Source organism: Miscanthus floridulus, unplaced genomic scaffold, assembly GCF_019320115.1.
Source record: "Miscanthus floridulus cultivar M001 unplaced genomic scaffold, ASM1932011v1 fs_267_1_2, whole genome shotgun sequence".
In the NCBI taxonomy this organism is placed as follows: domain Eukaryota; kingdom Viridiplantae; phylum Streptophyta; class Magnoliopsida; order Poales; family Poaceae; genus Miscanthus; species Miscanthus floridulus.
Genome location: NW_027096484.1, coordinates 13320 through 37336, shown reverse-complemented (window position 1 = coordinate 37336; position 24017 = coordinate 13320). Strand labels below are relative to the sequence as shown.

Here is a 24017-nt window from a genome sequence, read left to right as displayed (position 1 = left end):
CCCAAGTGATGTTTTGGTGAATAGGCATGTCTTCAAGTTAGCATCTTCGGAGGTAAAATCCACTAGATATAGGTTGTTGTATCTAAATCCCTTGAATATAACTTGATCATCATCTTTCTTAGATACAACCACTTCCTTCTTGGTAAACAAGCATTGGAAGCTAAGATCACACAATTGTCCAACGGATAGTAAGTTGAAACTCAATGAAGCAACATATAGCACATTTGAGATTGAATGATCATTTGATATTGCCACTTTGTCCAATCCTTTGACTTTGCCCTTTGAGTTATCACCAAATGTAATTCTTTCTTGACCATCAACTTCTTCATCTAGTGAGGTGAACATACGAGGATCACTAGTCATATGTTGAGTGCAACCACTATCAATTACCCAGTGACTTCCACCGGTCTTATAGTTCACCTACACACAAGAGATCAAGCTTGCTTAGGGACCCAAACTTGTTGAGGGCCCTTAAATTTCTCAACAAGTGACTTTGCAACCCAAATTTTCTTAGGCCTATTCTTGTTGGGAGGTCCTAAGAACATGACTTTCATTTTACCACTAGAATCCTTTCTAAGCATGTAATGAGCATGAAAGCAAAAGGACTAGCATGCTTGGGCAAAGGTTGTGGTGGAGGAGTTTGACACTCATGGGCAAAGTGACCTTCTTGTCCACACTCAAAACACCTCTTTAGCATTGGCTTTGACTTGTGTTGTTGGTGGTGTTGAGCTTTAGCCTTCTTCTCCACTTCTATCCATCTTCATGATGGTGTTCATGAGTAGCTCACTTTGAAGATGTTGACCTCTTGTGAATTTGCTCAACCTGGTCTTAAGATGTTCTTTTTCTAACTTGAGCTTCTTGTTCTCTTCTTTTAGCTCATCATGATTTTTCTCCTTCTTGAGTCTCTTGTTCTCTTCTTTGAGCTTCTCATTCTCAAGAATTAGATCACTATCATGGTCAAGGTTCTCTATCACAATAGTGTTGGTTGTTGATAGCTTTTCAAGATCTTTCGTAAGCTTCTCATTCTCATTCTTGATCTTGACATACTCATCATAGTTGTCGGACTCAACCACTTGCTTGCCTTTGCTACTAGAACCTTGCTCAATGCTCTCAATGATCAAATCATCACATGATGTAGTTGTATCAATCTTAACAACATGGTTAGTAGCATCATGTGGCTCATTAGATAAAAACTCATAAGAAACAACAAGATTATCATTGTTAACCTTGAGGTTGGTATACTCTTCTTTAGCATATTGTATCTAGTGATGAGCTCATTATGTATCACCTCAAGTTTATCATGTTTTTCTTTAAGCTCTTTCTTAGAAGATTTGAGCTCCTTGAGTTTGGATGACATAGCATCATTTGCTTCTCTAAGCTCAACACTAGCCTTTTCTGCTATGTTACATTTAGCTAAAAGAGAGTCATTCTTAAGTTCTAGCTTTTCATTCTTAGCTCTTGACTTTCTAATGATCTTAGTGTATTGATTTAGTAATTTAACAAGATCATCATATGAAGGTGATTCAAATTCATCATCATCACTATCACTATCATCAATGCTAGCATGTTCATCACCACTGCTTTCATCATCATTTGATACCTTTTGTTCACCCTTGGCCATAAGGCATAGGTATGTAGAGGATGATGGTGGTGGTGTCGATGAAGATGATGAGGAGTCAATCACAATAGCGGCCACCTTCTCATTCTCACTATCATCATCGAATGAGCAACTTGATGAATCAATATCCATGAGCCAATCACTGATGATGTATGCCTTGCCATTTTTCTTCTTCTTGTGGAAATCCTTCTTCTTGCCATCCTTCTTCTTATATGGCTTGTTTTTCTTCTTCTCGTCTTCATCACTTGAGTCATCTTTCTTGCCCTTGTTCTTCTTCTTGTCTTTGACTTTCTTTGGCTTGGGGCATTGATGTGCTAGATGACCAAGTTCTCCACAATTATAGCAATCCATCTCATAGATTGGCTTCCTTCTATTGCTAGTGAAGAACTTCTTTTTCTTGCCATCAACCTTGATACCGTTCTTGTTGAGCTTCTTTAGCATCTTAGCGGTTCTTCTCACCATTAGAGCAAGACTTGCATCATCAATTTCATCATCACTTTAGCTCTCATACTCAACTCTTGCTTTGCCCTTCTCTTGGCTAGCCTTGAATGCCAAGTCTTTGTCTTTCTTCTTGGTAGAATAAGATCCATCTTGTGGTGTGATGTGCATATACATTTCATGAGCGTTGATCTTTCCCAAGATTTGAGTTAGTGTAGTGGTGGAAAGATCACCTTGATGAAGCATGGTCACAATGTGTCCATATTTGTCAATGGGGAGGACACTCAAGATCTTTCTTACAACATCGAATGGTTGCATTTGTGTAAGTCTAAGCGCATTGACTTCCTCTACAAGAACATTTAAGCATGAGTACATTTCATTTGCAATTTCTTTAGGAAGCATCTTGAAAGAATTAAGCTTTTTCATGACAAGATGATAGCGTTCCTCATGCTCGCTCTTAGTTCCCTCATGGAGCGCACAAATATCCGACCATAGTGCATGGGCGTCCTTGTAGTTCTACACACAGTTAAACACATCTTTACAAAGGCCTCTAAAGATGGTATTTCTAGCCTCTGCATTCCATTTATCATAATTGACCTCATCGCCTTGAAGGTGTGTGGGATCCCTTGGTTTTGGGAAGCCTTGAAAAGTGGCTCTAAGAATTCCAACATCTAGAGCTTCTAAATATGCCTCCATGCGAATTTTCCAATAAGAAAAATCATCTCCCTCAAAGATAGGAGGAGGTCCATCCCCGTGGGGCATCTTTCTCTAGGCAGTTCAACCTAAATATGTGAGCATGAGGCTCTAATACCAATTGAAAGGATCAAGATGCCCAAGAGGGGGGGTGAATTGGGCTAATTCTAAAATTCTTTGCAATAATTAAACCCTACACTTAGCGCACTTCACCCCTTGTGCCTAGAAGGTGATTCTACCGCACAAAAGTTTAGCACCCTAAGTTCCAATCCTACTCTAGCATGGCAATTCTATGAATGTAAAGACAACAATTGAATTGCTCAAATGTAAATGCTCAAAGTAAAGAGAGGAGAAGGAACGCAGCGATGTTTTGTTGAGGTATCAGAGAGTCGCCACTCCCCACTAGTCCTTGTTGGAGCACCCGCGCAAGGGTGTAGCTCCCCCTTGATCTGTGCAAGGATCTAGTGCTCTCTATGGGATGATTCTTTGACACTCCGTCGTGGTGAATTGCCCACAACCGCTCATAACTTAAGTTGGGTAATCCACAAGCTCCATCAGATGATCACCAAACTCCCGATCACCACCAAGCCATCAAGGTGATGGCGATCACCAAGAGTAACAAGCACAAACTCTCACTTGACCACAACAAGCCTAATGAGAAGGGTGGATGCACACTTGCTACTCTCCTTGCACTAATGAGGCCTTAATCTTGGATTCTCATATCTCAATCACCTCACTAGGCTCTTGCTCTCCAAAGCACTCTCAAGGGTGTTTCTCAGCTGATCAAATGGGCAAGAGACCTCCCTTGAATGAATAGAGGAAGTATTTATACTCCCACATTCAAAATGAACCATTAGAAGGTTGTGTCAGTGTTCTACGGGATGATCGGACGCTCTGGCCAAGGTGACCAGATGCTCCGGTCAACTATCCCCACCATAGAGCCATTAAGTTGTGATCAGACTCTGACCTACATCCGGTCAGCACTGACCGAACACGTCTGGTCATGAAAATTGCTCTCTAGAACCTTACTGATGTTGACCGAATGTTGGCACCTAGAGTCTGGTCACTTTGCTATTCAGCATCCGATCAGTAACCAGAACCTGACCAGTGTCTGGTCAGCACTGACCGGACATGGCCGATCAGGATTCTCCCTCTCTAGAACCTTACTGGAGTTGACCAGACTCTGGCACCCAGCGTCTGGTCACTTTTCACTCAGTGTTCGGTCACAACCAGACAACTTCTACTTGATCAAATGAACTAACCGGACTCTACTGCTAGCGTCCGGTCGTCCGGTCACAACTGGATCAGCGTCCAGTCAACATTTGACCCTCCATTCACTTCAAACTCAAAATCATATGTGAATGAAGTTTTCTCCAATTAATCTTAGGGCTACTCCTGAGCTACCTAGTGCTAGATTTGACAAGTGTGCACCACACCTAACCCACTAGACTCACCTAGGTCAAGCTACTAGTCCATACCCCCCTTAATAGTATGGCCAAAGGAAAAATAAAGTCCTAAACTACTCTAAGTGTCTCTTCAACACCAAACGACACTTAGAACTAGTCCATCCTTAACCTTGTTGTCCATCCTTTGAAAACCAAAATAATTTCCATCAAAGGGGCATGACAACCATGATTGCCCAATCAATTGCCATTACCATGACCTAACTTAATTGCCTCTACAAAACACGCGTTAGTCATAGCAATCTCGTATTGTCATTAATCACTGAAACCCAACTAGGGGCCTAGATGCTTTCACCTCTATTCACTTTCAACTCAAAATCCTTTGTGAATGAAGTTGACTCCAATTGATCTTAGGGCTATTCCTGAGCTACCTAGTGCTAGGTTTGACAAGTGTGCATCACACCTAACCCACTGACTCACCTAGGTCAAGCTACTAGTCCATACCCCCCTTAATAGTATAGCCAAAAGAAAGACAAAGTCCAAAACTACTCTAAGTGTATCTTCAACTCCAAATGACTCTTAGAACTAGCCGTCCTTAACCTTATCGTCCATCCTTTGAAAATCGAAACGATTTCCATCAACAGGGGCATGACAACCATGATTGCCCAATCAATTTCCATTACCATGACCTAACTCAATTTGCCTCTACAAAACACACGTTAGTCATAGTAATCTCGTATCATCATTAATCATCGAAACCCAACTAGGGGCCTAGATGTTTTTAGAGTATATCAAAATATCATCAATGAACACCACTACAAACTTATCCAACTCCAGCATAAAGACTGAATTCATGAGATACATGAAGAATGCAGGAGCATTTGTGAGACCAAAAGACATGACTAGGTATTTATACAGCCCATACCTAGTAGAGAAAGCTGTCTTAGGTATATCTTGTGGCTGGATCTTAATTTTATGATACCCAGAACGAAGATCAATCTTTGAAAACACTTTGGCACCAACCAACTGATCGAACAAAGTATTAATACGAGGTAAAGGATACTTGTTCTTAATGGTTACCGCATTGAGAGGGCGATAATCCATGCACATCCACAAGGTACCATCCTTCTTCTTCACAAAAATAGTTGGACAACCCCATGGTGAAGAACTAGGATGGATAAATCCCTTCTCCAATAATTCCTCTAACTGCTGCTTCATTTCAGCTAGTTCTTTAGGAGCCATGTGGTAGGGACGTCGTGAAATAGGAGTAGTGCTAGGTTCTAACCCAATAGAAAACTCCACATTTCTATCCGATGGTAACCTAGGTAGATCCTCAGGAAAGACATCTGAAAACTCACAGACCACCAGAATAGAGGCAAGATCCAGAGAAGCTTCAACATGAGCAGCAACTGGTAAGGCTAGATCTGAGGGCATAAGAAGAGATATCCTATCCTCGGAAGAAGGAAGCTATAACTCAACAACTCTCTGCTTAAGGTCCAAGACTACCCCATAAACTCACAACCAATTCATGCCTAGAATTGCATCTATGCCTTGCCCGGGCAGCACCATGAACTGGAAGCGGTAAGTGTGAGTGGCTAGCACTAATCTGACTATGTCCGTTCGAGTATTAACACACAACTGCGCACCTAGAGTACTGATTCTATAGGCAATAGGTATAGCCATAAGAGATATATTGTGCCTTTGTGCAAACCCCATGCTCATGAATGAATGTGATGCACCAGAATCAAACAACACATATACTGGGTGGGAATCAGTGGTAAACATACCAGCCATCACTAGTTCATTCTACAAGATTTCCTCAGCCTCTGAAGTTGACTTGCCCAGAGCGGCTTACGGGCACCTTCTTCTTGATGATCGTCTGCTTGATTAGACGGGAGTTGGCTAAGGGATGAGCAGACTATGCAGGCTAGTTCTATGGACACTCCCAAGCATAGTGGCCTTGTCTTGCCACACTTGAAAAGCACTAGGCCCACCTAACAACCTGCATCTTCTGAGCCTGGGGTGACTGGAAGGCCCAGTAATCACCCGCTTGCACTTCAACTCAGCCTGGGAGTTACGCTGAAGTCCCTCCATGGAAATAGCAGCATTCATCATAGCACCAAAAGTCTAGTAGTTCTCTGTGTATAACTCCTTCTACAGACTACAAGAGAGACCATGATAGAAATGGTCCCTCTTCTTCTCATCAGTATCGATGTGAGTCCTAGCATACTATGATAGATGATTGAACTTGTTTAAATAGTCCATCATAGACATGCTCCCCTGCCTCAGGTCCAGGAACTCCATCAACTTCCTATTCAGCATACTAGCATGAATGTAGTACTCTCTGAAAGAGGCAGTAAACTCCTACCAAGTCACACGGTGATCCATCGATTGCATGGCATTGAATGTGTCCCACCATGCACTAGCAGAACCCAATAGCTGCTGCACTGCAAAGCACACCTTCTGCTCCTCAGTTACAGTGAGTAGCAGAAACTTCTGCTCTATAATACAAAGCCAATGTTCTGCATCTAAAGGCTCAGCAGTCGGTGTGAATGTGGGTGGGTGTGTCTTCAAGAAATCCTAGTAAGAACAGGGCCCCTTAGGACTACGGGCACCACCCCTGTTCCTACCATTGCCTCTGTGGCCTCCATGGGTGAAGCCACCAATCGCCTAGGCTAGCATCTCCAAGGCACGGACTGACTCACGTCGAGCAGCCAGCATCTCCACCATCATCTCCGCATGGGTCATCGAAAGGTGGTGGTGGCAGAGGAGGAGCCAGAAGCGAGGCCTTGTGGCTCTCCCCATTGTTGTTGCCAATGCCCTCACCACGACCGTTATCACCCGAGTCCACCCCAACGCTAGTACTCCCACGACCAGACCTCAGGTTCATCTATAAATAGATAAGGACCAACCATTAAGGACAACCCTCTAGATTAGGAGCAAGAGATTAGAGAAATGATAAGACATTTATTAAAGCATTCTTTTAGGTTATCCTATCAATTTACTAATCCAAATTATACGTGTAGGGGGAAGTTTAGTTTAAGCAAGATTCTGTTTTCATGATACATGCATCGGCCTACCCATTCACTCAAGCCAGAATATAGTGACATTCGTAAAAAACTTTGGCACATAGCACACTCACTTTCCGCTTACTAAATAATTCTCATGCAGCGTAAGTTAGTGTACCTATAGAAAACTAATTAGATAAAACCAGTGCCGCTATCCTAGATAGACCATATTGCTAGGGCTTATACTTATTTACATAATTTTATCGCATCCTATTTTTCGCAAAACTTTTGTTGGTGAAATTTTAGGTTTTGAAAAGAGTTATGAAACTTGGAACTCATTATTGGCTCTGGTACCACCTGTAGCAAAACCACCCGAATAACACACTTTTGGAGGCGCTCGTCTTCCATCAGACACTAAGCACCCCAAAAGCAAGCTACGTTGGACGGATTCCATCGAGCACACCCCAAGGGAGAATTTAAATAATCCATGTTTTTCCTCTAGGATCCAATAATGAGAACGAGTTTACAATACTTAGTCCATTTCATACAACCAGAGTTCTTAGAAATAAATTATTACAATACCAAGTTCAGAGTGTGGAATTTAAACCGCGGAATTATAATAAACATCTAACGATAGAATACAAGGATCCATCTGTGCCCACTAGAAGAATCCTCCACACTACAGCTACTCTTCAAGCTGCACCTGCAATAGGGTAAATAAACCCTGAGTACAAAATATACTCACAAGACTTACCTGACTTGTGGGAATAATTTTCCAACTCTAAAGGATATGATAAGCTTTTTGGGTCGCTGGGTTTCCTTTTTGTGGAAAGCAATACTAGTAGTGAATCCTTATGTATGTTTTTTATTAGCAGTCATGATTAGTTCATTATCTAACCATTCTAGGTAAGCACATGTTCTACTTTCAAGCAGGAGTTGAGCAAATAGATCCATTTCACCACCTTTCATCTTCCAGTTCTTACTACGGTGCTAGATTGTAGACAAGCCGTACCAGATTACCCGGTGATTCATGAATCAATGTGCCCAGTTGGCTACCCCAAAACACACACCCTGCTTGTACCCCAGGCACAAGAAGGACAAACCCACCACTCTTCTGTCAAGGGATCTAGGTCTCCGTCCAAACTTGGACTCTAAGCCCCCACACCTGAGTCCTGGACTTAGTGTGGTGCTTAGACCTCCACCATCCCCGCCTCTAATTAGTCGGTCCGAAAAGAGCCGGAACCCACGATAAGAGAGCAACAAGTCTTCCCTGCTCCCATAAACAAGTATGTGCTCAGGATAATAAGTCTGTGACCTGACTAGAATCTAATACAACGGCCGATCCTTAACCGACACGAACAGGGAAACAATATAACCAAGCTATGCCCTGCTGGCCATGGGACACAACCTCTTACACCCACCAATACCCATACCATATCCTTGCCTGGTCTCCATTTTTTCTTTCACCATTTTATTTCACGAGTGATAATAATAATAATCACCTACTATGAGTAACAGCAGGTTACCCACGCTACCAAAAATCCTAAGCATAGCAGCTACTCACACCTGTACTAGTAGGACTCATAGGACAGATATATTTATGCAGGTGGTTTCCATAAAATGCCTATAATGTAAATGCACATCATAGATATATATATTCAGTGCTTATTCAAAACAAGGGTTATGCACCGTGGCTTGCCTTGGGCAGGCGTGGTGTCAGCTTAGTCAGTCAGTGGTGGCTCCAGGACCTCCTCCTACATGAGGATCTCCTCCTCATATCTTCAATCACCTCCTCGTACTCCTGCTCACCCACAGTCACAAACTCCATCAACTCGTTCTCTACATGCATGCAATGACGATGCAACACCCAATATTAAGGCAACAGCCATTCTTAAAATAAGAGTACATCTACTAAGCCACTAAGCTAGCTCTAATGACTAAGATACCGAGCTAATCATCATTCCCACCAAACCAACAGAGTTTCACCTACAAGTGCTACTTAGCAACTAAAATATATTCTTACTCTTATTAACGATTCCCTATATACTACAACAAGGAGTACTTAGCTACCATATCTCTCAAACTATTCTAAGGCTACAAAAATTACAGTGAGCACATGATAATACAATGAATCTACTATAAAAATTTCATGGCCAAAGGTATTACCAATCTGCCACAAAAATTCCTACAAATACTAATCCAAATAATACTAAACACTCACAAATGATTTAATAGCCGCTGGTATCAACAAATATATATATATATGAAATAAATACACTAACAGATAGAGTATAATTTTAGGAACCTAATAAAATTGGTCTCACAATTTTTAGACATTTATGCGAATTGATATTAATTTTCAAATTTCAGCTCAAAAAAATAAAATATAAAGCTATTTCTAATTCCGTAAGAAAACAAAAAATGAATTCCACTCTGTGGCCTAACTCGGCCCATGCAAAGCGCGCATGCGCGAACGCGCGGTGGCCCACAGGCGAGGCGCGGTCCACGCGTGGAGGCGGCCTGTGGCGGGGAGGCCCGCACGCGTTGGTGCTCTTGCAAAAACACCCCTAAACTCTGAGCAAACTAACCCATAGTCCATGTCACTATTCCTAGATAGAGCAACTATGCAATAAAAGCCTCGAAAAGTCCCTCCTTTACAACTGCATGGTCCTCGGCCACCCGCGCGCGCCATCACAGCGGCGATGGCATTGGACGGCCACGTCGGCTAGCTAGAACCCGCGATGGCTACACTAATGGGCCAACCCCCATCTACAACCCTAGTGCCTACACTAGCCTAGGTTATAGGAGCGGCGGAGCTCGCGGAAGTGGTGACCACGGCATGCGCCCATGCGCGACAGTGGCGCGGCCATGTCGGCCACCCAAAGCCACCGTGGTGTGAACTAGCTAGCACTATAGCATCACTATCCTACCCTGGTTGCGACTACGGTGGTGGTTTGGCCGGAGGTTCCCTGAACAGGGCTGGCCATGTACAGGTGGTGGGATGCGGTGGTGCTCCAAGACAACGCGACCATGTCAGTGGCTACGGTGAGGTGGTAGAGGTGCAAGTGAGGTGCATAGGGTGAAGTGGAGGTGGAGGTAGAGTTCATGGTGTAGATGGATTGACAAGGGGTGGAGCGGTGGGTGGCTACCCTCGGCCATGGCTGATCCTGGCCTTAATGGCATGGCGGAGGGGAAACTCTAAATTGGAGCACGTCATGACACAATTCAAGGCAGGGTGGGGACAGTTGGCACATGGATGCCAAGGCGGAGACACGAGCACGCGAGATTTAAGGCAACCTCCCACACTCTGGCTCACCGGGGTCACGACTCTACCACGACGGGAAGCAGGGGAGGGCACAACAATGGAACAACGACGAGCAGTGACGCGGCTAGTGCTCTTTGGTGGGACACGGGCATCGCAACTAGGGTACACATGCTAGGCGCAAGCGACGAACGCAAACGACCATGGCTGGCTCTGGCCCATGCACCGCAGCGCCTTTAATGGCAGGCTGATGGCGCCACAAGGCGGCATCCCACGTGTGTAGTAGCCAGTGTTTGCCTAAACGGGTTAAACGGCCACTAAACGATAAATGGTGATAAACTGTTTTGTTTAGGGGGGTAAACAGAAATTAAACGGTTGGCCGTTTAAACGGTAAAAAACGGGGAAAACGGTCTAAACGGCCTAAACGAAATAAAGATAAACAGTATTAAACGGGCTAAACAGCTGTTTAAACGACTGTTTAGGTGAACACGAGGTAAATCTAGTTTAGTTTTGTATGGATAAATTTGTATACTTAAGTTTATTATATTTATAAATGTGTACACTTAATATGTTACATGCATAAATATCTATATTTGGTTCTTTTCACATGCATAAATATATATACATACCAAAATAATTGATTTTTACTCGGATAAATATGTATAAATGCTAGAATACTTGATTTTTTACATGCACATATATAATTATATGTATTTTTTTAAAGTACAAAACTGTTTAGATTGTTTAACTTCATTTAAACACCGTGTAAACAGTCTAAACGCTAAACGAAAGACGACCGTGTAAAGACCATTTACCGTTTAGGAAAACATTGGTAGCAGCAAGGCAGCAACGACGCGGTGCAGGAGCACATGGCGGTGCAGTGGCAGCGAGGCACGACGTAGTGAGCAGGTGTACAGTGCGTTGACGGGACGGAGGCGGCAGCGTCACAACGCGGCGGGCAGCCAGGCGTAGGGGGCGGGTCACGGCGGCTCGCGTTGACGGCTAGCTGGCGCACCGGAGCGGGCAGCCTGCGGCAACAGTGACTGACCAGTGAGTGGCCACGCGCGCGTGTGCACGCGCCGATGCCACGACGCCAGGGCAGCGGGCCAGTGAAGGGCGATGCGCGCTGCAGCGGTGACTCGACGATAGCGGCACCAGTGGCTAGTGGGCAGCGCAACAGGGCGGCGTGTGCAGCCATAGTGGCACTGGCAGCGACGCTAGCAGCAGCGTGCAGCGCACCAGACACGCGGTCAGGATGGCCGGCGGCGCCCCAGGCGCGCGGTGACCACGCACACTCGGCTAACCGGCCCAAAGCACATTGTGCACGCTTTTTAAGCATCAACCACGACCCATCTAGATCGGTTATGACCCAACCAACTCAGCCGAGTTGAAGATGGTACCAAAGTCTTCGGCTGAATTTTAGTCCAAGTTCCATTTCTAAGCTATTAGAAATACTATCTAACAATAATATTTTTTAACAACAAGTATTTCATTGTCATCTACAAAGTTTATACTTTCAACTTTCTTTAAGTGCCACATACATGTTCCATAGCATTTTTGCTTAATAAAAATTGGTTTTCAACCTTAAGTGACATAACATGACTATTGAATTAACTTTCGTTTCGCATTTCCGTTGATCATTTTGAGTTACGAAAATTGATCTACACTCTTTATTACATGCATTAACACATAAACATGATGCTCATAACATGTTTTAGTAAATAATTTACAGTGTAACACCGAGGGTGTTACATTGCCTTCATAAAATTTTACATAGTTAAATATTTTTGTGCATAATTATTTAAGAATTGTCGCGTTTCCTATAAACCACTGAATGAAATAACTTCTAGTTATAATTCTTATAGCTTTTGAAGGAGGCTACCGCTAAATGTCTTAGCCCACAATTTAAAACATTGGAATTTTTAGAAAATTATATTAATATATACAAGGTCCAATAAATATACTATCAAGACCTATATATTTCATAGATAATTTAATGAAATAATTGATATTGTAGATTTTGATGCATTGCCTAACTAAGAATCTTGTGAAAGCTAGAAAATGACATCATATAAAGATTAAAATAGAGGGCTAGAAGCTAGGAAGTGTCATCATATACATATAATATAAAAAGGAAAAATAATAGCTACCTCATTGTTCACTAACTGGAGTTTAGTACTAGCTTACTAGAGTTGGGTAGCTACTCCATTATAGCTGCCTCCTATTTTCTCAGAGGTGATCCACTTAGGCCTTAGCAAATAATTTCTAACTAGGCCCGGAAGCATTGTACACTACAAATCGTCCCTAGAAGTGTATTTTTAGAGGTGGTAGTGACCCAAAAAATATCCATTTTTAGATGTGGTTAATTAGTTTAAGGTAATCATTCCTGAAGATATGATTTTTAGGGGTGGTTTGTTATGCCAACCACCCCTAAAAATATGGTTTTTAGCTATGTAACAAATAATTTGTTTGAAATTAAAAAATTACATGAAACTACAGAGATCGACAAGATTTAAAACTTTATAATTAACATCTTTCTCATTTGAGACAATGACCTCAGATGGAGACACTCTATATTAAAGTTGTACTGGCCAACAAATTCTAAAACCATGGTTGATTTTTTCATTAAGATTATTTAGAAGCTAAAATATTCAATACAAGATTCATAAATGTTAATCCAAAAGGGTAGTATTTTATGCTTGGATAAGTGACTGTATGGTGGTGTGGTGGTAGAAAAAGTGGGTAAATGCAAGATGTCACAGATTTGAATCCCACGAATGCACTTGTGCGCAATACTTTAAAATTTGCGATAGCTAAGACAGCGGAGATTTTTTAAAAAAAAATCTAAAATAAATTTAGAGCGGTTGATTTTTTTTTTGGATTTTTGAAAAATCTAAAAAAATATATAGAGACGATTGACTTAGTTAATGGTGCTAGCTTTGCAGAACCATCCTAAAAGTATATTTTAAGAGATGTTTGACTCAACAAAACTATATCTGCAAATAGATTTTTAGGAGCAGTTTCAAAACTATATCTAAAAATGATTAATTTCTACCATCGATGGCATAGAGATCAATTTTGACTGTCTATAAAAATATTTTGTGTGCTAGTGGTACTGGTACATAATGTATATACTTCCAATTCCAATATAACTTCGTAACACTGTCGTACCGTAGATTTTGACAATACAGTATATAATGCCAAACGGACCTTAAAGGAGTGCCCTCCATTCCTCCAAAACAATGTGAAGCAATTGTAGTACGTTGTATAAACCTGGTCATCTCATCATAAGCATTTTATATATATTACAAGTATATATAGCAAAAAAAAAAGTCCCATCAATCAATAACAACAAATCAGCAAATGGAAGAGAAAATGGGCCCGGGGAATAATCCCCTAGTGGGGGCTGACGTGGATCCGGGAGATTCCTTTCAACGGCCCCGATTCCTCCACTGGCCTCCTTTTATCTCACCCCGCCTCCTCTCCTTCCCTCTCTCACCACACGCACACTCTCTTCCTCCCCTTCTTCACCCACTGCCAGTCTGCCACTGGCCTCTCCCTCCCCTCGGCCATAGCCATGGCGACCACCACCTCTGCCTCTTCACCTCGGCACATCTCCCTCCCAGCTGCCGCAAGTAGGAGTACGTAGTAAATAGCCGTACATAGGTTCAGTCGATATATCGTTCAGAGTCAGGGTAGCCATATATATAGGAGTACTATATAGTATACAAGAACGGTAGAGACAGGGCAGGGGAGAAGATGATGCTGGGGAAGCAGGGATCCGGGCGCCCGTCGCCGGCGGCGGCGCGGCAGCAGCAGAACCACATGCGGCGGACGACGAGCATGACGGAGTTCGCGGCGCCGGACGTGCTGGCGGACGTGGCGGAGGAGGAGGACGAGGAGCTGCAGCTGCTGCCGGCGCACGCGGAGGCAGCAGCAGCAGCAGCAGGGGAGGCGGCGGCCGAGCTGGATGCGGACCCCTACGGGTGGGCCATCGGCGGCTCGGCGGCGGCCGGGCGGGCCGACTGGCTGGCGGCGTACCGCGCCCGCGCGGCGCCGGCGCTGGCTGGGCTCCGCCGGAACTCGGCCGACTTCTCGGCCGCCGAGACCGCCGCGTTCCTCCGCGCCTGCGGGCTCTGCAACCGCCGCCTCGGACCCGGCCGCGACACCTTCATGTACAGGTACGGAACTGGGAACTGTCTGTGCTGCGTATGCTGCCTTTCGTTTCTCTTTCTCGTATGCAAGGATAGAAATCAATGGATGGATCTGCCGCCGCGTGGGCGTGGTGCTTGCAGGGGCGACACGGCGTTCTGCAGCCTCGAGTGCCGGCAGCAGCACATCACGATCGAGGAGTGGAAGGAGAAGTGCGCGCTCGCCACGCCGCCGCCGGCGTCCGACCCGGTGGTGCCGCTACCGCCCAGCGGCGCGGGCTCCGACAAATCCGGCACGGTCGGCCGCGGCCTCCTGATCGAGGGGAGGCGATTAATTGATGATCCAGGCATGCAGCTAGCTAGCTCTGGCGCGCCACGCACCACACACGTCAGCATGCATATATCTGTTCTACTACTAGCCGTCGTCAGCTAGTATGTAACATGCTCAGCCCCGTTCGTTCGCTGGTACAGAAACTTAGCTGAAAAATACTAGGTTTCGACTTGAATTATTACGTAAAAAAAATACTATTCTTACTTAAAAAAAAGAAGCTGAACAAGTTAAATATGGAAGTAAGCCGAACAGCTCAGTCTACGCGGATGCATGCCACGCATACATGATACATACAGGCATTTTGATCTCGAGTCTCTGCCCGGCCCGCCCCGAATCCGACGTATCATGCATATATGATATGATCATCGGTTGCTATCCGGCCTATCATCAGCTCTCGAATCACGATGCAGTGCATGCTTTGCTTTTTCTCCATGATGCATGCATCCAACTATCTATCCAATCCAAACAGAGACAAGCGTTTTCACAAAAATCAACAGATTGATCTGTTCTGTTCTTTACAGGTGCTCGTCTTCATTCACTGCTTCAATTCTTTCTTCTTCTTTTTTTTCTTCTCAGTCTCTCGGATGATCTCTTCTTTTCTCTTCTTCAGCATCCTAGGATTTACTTCCACTTGCAGGCCTTGAGATTTCAGAACGCCGGGTTTTTAATTTCCCCATGATCTGTACCGGTTTCGGTGTGAAATTCCGGCGTGTTGCATGATATAGATGGTTACTGGGATGGATCATGGGTATTAATTAATAATATGTTCATGGATGCGATTCTTCACCGATGTGGACCTGTGGTGGACAACACAAAAAGAAAAATATTCTGATGATTCTCACGGGCTCATGCGTTCACGAATCTTCCACAGATCGCGTACTGTACACTGTGTCTGCACTCTGAACCACACTAGTATGGCCCTATGAGCACAAAATAGCACATCAGGAGATGCCACTAATAATCATGACATGAGGCAGCTACACCGATGAGCACCTTCGATCGACTGTGTATTCACAAATCGATTGTTAAAGTCAGCTGTATGTACGTGTCTCGTTGTTGCATTCACGTGCCAAATTATAAGTCACTTTAATTAATTATTTTTTTTAGAGCCGAAACATATAAAAAAAAGGGCGTACCCAGTGCAGAGAAGCTCATGTTCTGTGCGGGGTCTGGGGAAGGCTGTCAGTGGCAAGCCTTACCCTCTCCTGTGCAATGCGAGGAGATCGCGACTCGAACCCGGGACCTTCCGGTCACAGGCGGTAAGACTCTACCGCTTGCACCAGCCGAAACATATCAAGCTGAACTAAATTTATATAATAAAATAATAATACTTATGATACCAATAAGTATTATTAGATTCTTTGTTAATTATATTTTTATAGTATACTTATTTGATGCCATAAATATTTGTATTTTTTAGTTAAACTTTAGATGTTTTGACTCTCAAAAACGCTAATTTGGGATAGAGGGAGTACTACCGAGAGAATGATTAGCTATAAATGATAGAGGCTGGACCATCGACCACATTGATAGCCATATACGCCCATATCACCTTCATTCAAGGATTCAGATCATCATATTTTGAAATTAGTAAATTAATTTAACTATAGCCATATATATCTCCTCTGTCCCAAATTATATAAGATATTTTGACATTTCTAGATGCATAGCCTTTATCTATGTATCTAGACATGACATATATCTTGGTGCGTAGCAACAACGCTATGAATGTCATGATTTATTTTAAGTGGCCCTAGGTTGGAATAGGCCAAACAAAAAGTTTGTAATATTTCACCAAAGTCATCGTGCAGCGTGTTTTAGCGTCGAGGACCTCCTAAATAAATTCGTAAAAGTGGATTAAAGATGCATCCTTCTAAAGATTTCGAGGACGAGAACATGAGGCAATGGAGACAATGAGACATCCACATCAGGGGGGCAGACTGCAAAGTGCAAACTGCTGTATACTGACGTATTTTTCATTGGGGAGAAATCACTGTATCGTTTTTGGCCATGCTAATGCAATGTCGACACCATGTGCACACTTGCAATCACAGGTGCTTGCGTGGTTCCGGTCCACGGGCCCTCGTCGTGGACCAGCATTTTGTCGTCGTCAACCAGCGCTCCAACCGAGTCCACATGAGCAACAGTATCGAGTACCGACATGGCGGGCCAGTGTGGCAGCGTGGCCAGGTTTCACGTCGCGGGGCCCGCTTGTCAGTGGAGCAGCCGCCGGGTTGCAGTCGACGGGTAACGCCCGCAGCGCACGTCTCAAGTTCCTGCCATTTTCGGCAAACAGTGCGTGCGTCTATTGTGCTCGGCTCTTGATGTCCATGACGTTGGCTTGCACATCTACTTGAATGGCCAGATTATTCTCTCAAATCCTCTCTGTTTGATTGTACCACCTCAACAAAAACTTCCTGAAACAAACACCCCAACAACCACATGTAGCATGTGCTATTGTGTTAAGTACACAAGCAGTACACAAAATAAATTTATTTTAATGTTATAAACTGCTCCTCTTCCAAATCACAAGCAGTTTTCCAAATCACAAGATATCCCTATAACCCACAGTGGAATTGCTAGAGGCTCCTGAGAAGTACACAAAGCATAAGTGAAGTACATATAGGGCAGTTGGTAGTGGTTCCCTGTGAAGTACATACAGCCATGCATCGTTGGCCAATAATCAAACTCAGGGTTTAAGCATTCAGTTGGGGCGGCACCTAAAAGGAAGTCAGAAGGATATAGATGTAAGTTGAAGTAGAACCACATCCAAAAAGAAATCATGGGGTGTTTGGTTTGAGGTATGTGGGTGTGTTGCATCGTCTTTGCACTACTCACTTGCATGTTTGGTTTTTTTGGAAAGAAACAACCTGACGCATCACCAACTGCATTTCTCACAAGCCAATAATTAGTTATCAATATGAGATGTGGAGTCATTCTACTAAATTCTTGGGAACAACTCATGATAGAACACCCTATCTGATGAAATGGTTTCTCAAGCCAAACAACCCCGTAAACACACTTCTATACGACAACCAAGTCAATTTTTGAACGAAAAGGGTGAGAGGCGGCTCCTTTGTTGTCTCATAATTTTGAAAGGAAGCTTATTTTTATGATAATAATAACAACAACCGAAGAGGTTACTTAACATTAAAAAAAACATTTATTTTGTGTTTATAAGGGAAATGAGTGAAAAAAACTCAGCTCAATGTGAGGAGCTAGCTAATCATATTTCCATTGTTTTGTTTAAGACTTAATTCATATTAATGCGGACGTGGATTTTCAAAAGCATTTGTGTACTTGGAAGGTTTTAGATTTGTTAGCTCATTATTGAGAGCATCTTTATTTGGTAGAAGATCCATGACAGTAAAAGCTTACAGGAAGTTGTGATCATATTTGTGGAGAGGAACAAAAGGAATACTCCTAAAATATCTTTCATTAGTAATTGAAAATCCAGATGTAGCTAGCTGAATCTAGGGGGTGGTGATGAGGAGTTTTGATTTCTGAGAGGAAACTGAAACCATGGCCAATTGTCCACGCTCAACGCTGAAACAAATGCTCCTCAGATCTGGATTTTTTTAACACTTTTTTTAAACTATTTTAAATTCTAACACGGTTTTTTTTCTTCAAAAGTAACACTTTTGGACGCGCCTATTTGCATTGCGCGGCAAATTCACGCTGCCGCGCCAAGCATGGCGGCGCGATATGGGGCGGTCAACGGCCGCGGCGACCGCTGACGTGGCGGGGCCGACGCGCCGTGCATCATGGCGCGGCGGTGCCGCGAGGCTTTACTTACCCATTGCGGTGCTGGCTCCCTTCCTCTGTCTGTCTGCCCGACTCGAGATGAGGCTGCTCACGGTGCCCACGCCATTGCCTCCTGGCTCCCCCACGGCCGGCCACCGACTTTCCCTCCCTTGCCGGCCCCCTCCCTACCTTCTCCAAAGCTCCTCCTCGGCCTTGTCAAGGTAATGAAGCTCCTCCTCGGCCTCCACGATGGATTGAAGGATTTGAATGAGTAGTTAGGGTATGGAGGAAAATATGAGTTCGTTAGAACATTGGATTGAAGGATTAGGATTAGGATTGCCAATGTTAAGGTTAATTGGTTAGTTAGAATTATGATGGCCATGTATTCTAAGGTCAATTTTTATATGAATTTTGCTTGTTTGAGTTTGCATCTCAACTTTTATATGTGAATAAATATATGGACACATTGTTGATGTACCAAATTTTATTTTTTAGTGACCAAAGTATAGTTTTTATATAGTTTGCATGTTTACATCTAAGATAGAGTTTGCACCAAAGTGTAGGTTATATTTTATTTATTGTAATGCAAATAGTTCTCATTGACATTAATTTATGATGTTTTGATTTTTGTTTATTAAATTACAACCGTTTTGTTAGATGCAAGACATGTATCGGGAGGAGATTTGGTGAAAACGGGGTCGTCCTAGAGAATTATACCCCGACGCGTTTAGCAAAGATGCCCCCGTCCCTCCAGACCTCCCTGTCCCTAACTATGACTGTGGTTTCCTGACCGACGTGTTTCAATTGAGACATCCAGACATAGCGACGCGTTGCTTCTACACATACAGTCGTTTTAATGTAAGTAATTATTTCCACTATCTTTTTTTCTTCATTTGTGTAAGTAGACTACTAATATTTTGTTGGAATCTTATTGTGTAGGCCCATAAGAGGTGCTTTTACTTTCAGTGGATCGACGGTGTAGACAAGTTTGACCCTAGGTACCTTCTTTTCGACGATTGGTGTAGAGGAAGATATCCATGTGAGCACTTCGAGCGGTTGATTCCACCCCCCTAATCCCCGCCAATGACGGCTAAGGAGAAGCACCTAGCCGCAGTTAGACGACTCGAGGAACCTCCTCTGTGCGAATGCGGAGATTGAGCTGTGATAAACCCTAAGAATACGTTGGAGTTTGTGTGTCCGAACAAGCACGAAGTAAGTGGAAAGTGTATCTATTTAAATGTTTATCTCTATGTGTGTGCGTATACTAATGTATTCTCTTGTAGCGTTATGGATTTGCGAAGTGTCGTTTCAATGAGTGGCTCTACGGTCCTAAGAATCAATGGCCAGAGCCACCAAAGGCAAAGGAAAAGAAGAAAGAAATGTTAATTTACAAAGCACCTCCAGTCATGTGCAAATGTGGTGTTAAATCCAACTACGGTCTAGTCCCTTCGGAGCTTTGAATAGGCCATTATTGCGGCCATATGGTTGACTATGATGAGGTTGGTTATTTTTATGGTAAACATGAAATCGTATTTTGTTTCTTTTGCTAGGACATATATGATATAATTTTTCATTTGAATAGAGCACTAGGAAATGTAGGTGGGAATGTTATGATGGTCAAGCTAAGTTCTTGGATGAACTAAAGGGGAGGCAAGTAATTGCACGGAAGAGGGGATATGGTCCTAACTACGTCAACCTATTCGTTAAACAACATAAAAAGAAGATGCGTGAGTTTGCTAGACAGCGCGGTATTCATAACCCGATCGATGTTAGGCTTGACAAATAGGGGTTGGAGAGATGGAAGGCGTTAGAGGAGGAGAGGGCAAGGAAGGAGGTAAGAGAGGAGACAAGAGTACAGATGTAGGTCTTGAATGACCATGTTGTTGCATTGTGTGCCAGTGAGTGCTTGAAAGCCTTTTTATTTTCATTGCCTGATTTTAAATGTAATATAATCGCGTTGCTAACTAGTTGCATTTTATACATGAAGGGATTAGATGTAGCGAGGACCATGCCGCAGAGGTTGCTCGTGCAAGGTATGAGGAAAAGAAGTTAGATGAGCATAGAACACGAGCTGGTCGCACCGTCCAATCTCCGATTGTGTTGGCCTATGATGGGGACGAGGATGAGGACGACACTGCTAGGTTGAGCGAACTCATCGCTCTAGTGGAGGCAAGCTTGCAGGTGGAGGAGGTTGAGGAAGACACTGGTAAACTTAACGAGCTTATTGCTCAAGCAGATGCGGGCTTGCAGGCGGAGGATGATGCGTTCTTCTCTCAGGCCGTAGAGGCCACAGATGAAGCGGAGGCCGCTTACTATAGGTGATAGATTAGGACAATGTAGGTGAGCCTAGCCACATGAGCCAGACAGAGGAGGACGCGTTCTTGACTAAGGCCATAGAGGCTGTAGGTGAAGCGGAGGCAACTTACTACAGGAGACAGGCAGATTAGGGCAATGCAGGTGAGCTAAGCCACAACGAGGTAGTGGTAGAGGACTAGTACTCGGACGATGAGTTGCTTACTCAGTATGTTTTATACTGAGTTTTGGTAGAGGTGTGGTAGAGGATTGGTACAGGTGTGCTAGTTCAATGCTTTAGATTTGGTATTTGTATTGTAGTAGAACTTTCTCGGTGCTGCACTGTGTTTCATTTGAACTATTTATGTATTGCACCCATGTGACAAACACTATTTAATTTTTGTAACGGACATTGTGTTATCTCATAAAACTTTCAGCACAAAAAATGGTATTACAATGCTGCAATTTGTATGTATTTGTTACGTTCTCGGTATATAATGCTTTTGCTTTTGTCATTGTCACACATTCGGGTATTACTTTTGGGTCTTAGTTTGGTGCCCATCTTATCCAAACATTATCTAAAAGACAGTACCAATCACTAATGACCTTGTGTCATGTCTATGCTATGTTTTAAAAAAAAGATAAATAAAAAGTTAATCTCACCATTGCGATCTTTTGAAACCCCCTAAATTATATGCATCAAAATCTTGCTGCTGCTAATGCAGCTCAAAAAGTGAGTCTGGCTAGCGCCCAGCATGGGTTTTGGGAATAATAAAAAAGCAACAACACCGACTAGTAGTATCAAAATGGTCGTTACCTAGTGCTGTGTCAGGACGTCTTGCGTGTCCAAGTACTACCTATACCACCACTTCAGGGTTCCCTCTAACTACCTCCGCTTCTTGCCAAACATAAAGAGCAGTTGGTCCTACGTCCACGTGATTCCATGCCTGCATTGAATAGGATAGTTAGTTACAAGTGCTGGCACCAAGTTTGAGGAAAATAAAAAATCAATGCACTTACTGGTAAACCGTAAACAACGGGCCTCCCGACTGGCCATCGCTCCCAACACCAAACCTATAGTAGGTTAGAGCAACCTCCTAGGTTGGCACCTCCTGTACTGCATCGGCAGGCAACGCAGAGCTGACGATAGATCCATGCTAGGACCACGCTGTCCTAGCTGTACACTCTAATATTCTCCCATGGCTGGCTCAGTATGTTGAGGAAGGCCAGCTGATGGTGTTACCCGACGCATCGAGGAACAGGAAGGCTCCTAAGAAGTGCCATAGCCACACCCTAGCATACCTCTCGATCTTCTGCTCTAGAGCGTCTGGGTGTAGTAGCGCCTTGAAGTTTTTTGTTATCTAGACCGAACTAACACTAGATGTTTTCTTGAAATTTTGAAGGACAATTACATGAGAGCTGAGGGAACAAAAATAAACATTAAATTAGACAAAGACAATACACATCATAAAAGTTATGTACTACACCCTCCATTTAAATAGCAAAATAATTTGTAGAATATGTAGATCAACGACAGACTTAGACCATAACATATATTTGTGATATAAGAGACCAACCAAACACTTGCATGTGCTGGTGTCAAAATTTTAAATGTTTGGAATGTAGAAATTTTTACTTTGCTCTCTTAGCATCCTTGTCCTCAGGTGATCTTCTGCCATAGAACTGCTCCACCAAGTCCATCCAGTGATCGTTATCAAGGATCCTAGTCACTAGAAGACCCCCCAACCAGCAGACATAGAATCATCTTCACATCTTGCATCATGATAGTCATCTCGCCACAAGGAAGGTGGAAGGTGGAAGGTGTGGGTCTTTGGCCTCCACCTAGTGGGGTTTTAATTCAATACAAGAAGTTTTTTAATTCAAACAATGAGACAAATCAATGCTTTGTACTTCACCAAACATGTATCAAATCATACCTATCGACAGCAACAGTGAGAAGTGTAGGGTCGAGGATCGGTAGCCCAGTGTTGAAGACCCGGATGATCTCAAGGAAGCCGGCATGCTGTATGTATGACGATATCGCTTGTCCCAGCGGTGCGGCTGGTGCGTGCGTAGTCTAAGAGGTAGCAAGTCCTCCTGAAGCTCCAATAGGTGCTTGGCTCGGTGGTCCTTGTCAGTAGTGCACCTCAAGAATGGGGTACTGCGGATGATGATCCCCCATCCTGGTTCAAATTTTAAATGGATATGTTAGAACAACCATTAAGAGTACTATAATATGATGGAACATTAGTGCATAAAAACAAAGTAAATATAAAAGGAATAAACTATTATGCAAAATGAGAGAATAAACATATATCAGAATTGGTACTAATATAATAAAATGTATGCTATATGCACCTGCTGCCCTTGTCTTCTATGCCTGCTAGCCTTGTGACCAGGTGCCGGGGACCGAATACTAGGGTACCCAAAGAGGAGGAGCTAATAACCATCAAACGTTGATGCTTCCAAACAGACAAGAGCGCAACTACACTTCTTGCCCAAATGACCGAAGGTTGGCTCCGCCTTGCCCGACCCCTAAGGGCTGGCTCCGCCTCGCCTGACCCCTGAGGGCTAGACTCCACCTCACCCGATGTCTAGGGGCAGACTCTGCCTCGCCCGATGTCCGAGGGCTGACTCCGCCTCGCCTGACGACTGAGGGCTAGCTTCGCCTCACCCGACGTCCGAGGTCTGACTTTGCCTCGCCCGATGACTGAGGGCTGGCTCCTCCTCGCCCGACGTCCAGGGGCAGACTCTGCCTCGCCCGACATCTCAGGGCAGACTCCGCCTCACCTGATGTCTAGGGGCAGACTTCGCCTCGCCCGACTGTCTAGGGGTAGACTCCACCTCGCCCGACGTCAATGCACTACTCCTTCATAACTACGCATGTAGATAAGGTGGGGCACTCAAGTCAACCGCAATACTAAGAACTATACCCTGCACGCTTGTAGGAAAGTACCATCAAGATATGACCAGACGAGCGCTTTAAGCCCTTCTAGGCATGTCAGAGCCCAAACAGTGTTGTGGGCGCCAACATTTGTCCTACAGTGTTATGGGACACTGGCATTTGCCCTCGGACA

General features: G+C 43.8%; 1 protein-coding gene across 1 annotated transcript; it reads left to right on the top strand.

Moving 5' to 3' along the window:
- The first annotated feature begins 13919 nt into the window (after positions 1–13919).
- Positions 13920–15046, top strand: LOC136531049 (uncharacterized). The gene is made up of 2 exons (XM_066523764.1): positions 13920–14603; positions 14718–15046. Exons 1-2 carry the CDS (start codon positions 14182–14184, stop codon positions 15004–15006), a joined length of 711 nt encoding a protein of 236 aa, XP_066379861.1. The 5' UTR covers positions 13920–14181; the 3' UTR covers positions 15007–15046.
- The last annotated feature ends 8971 nt before the right edge of the window (positions 15047–24017 follow it).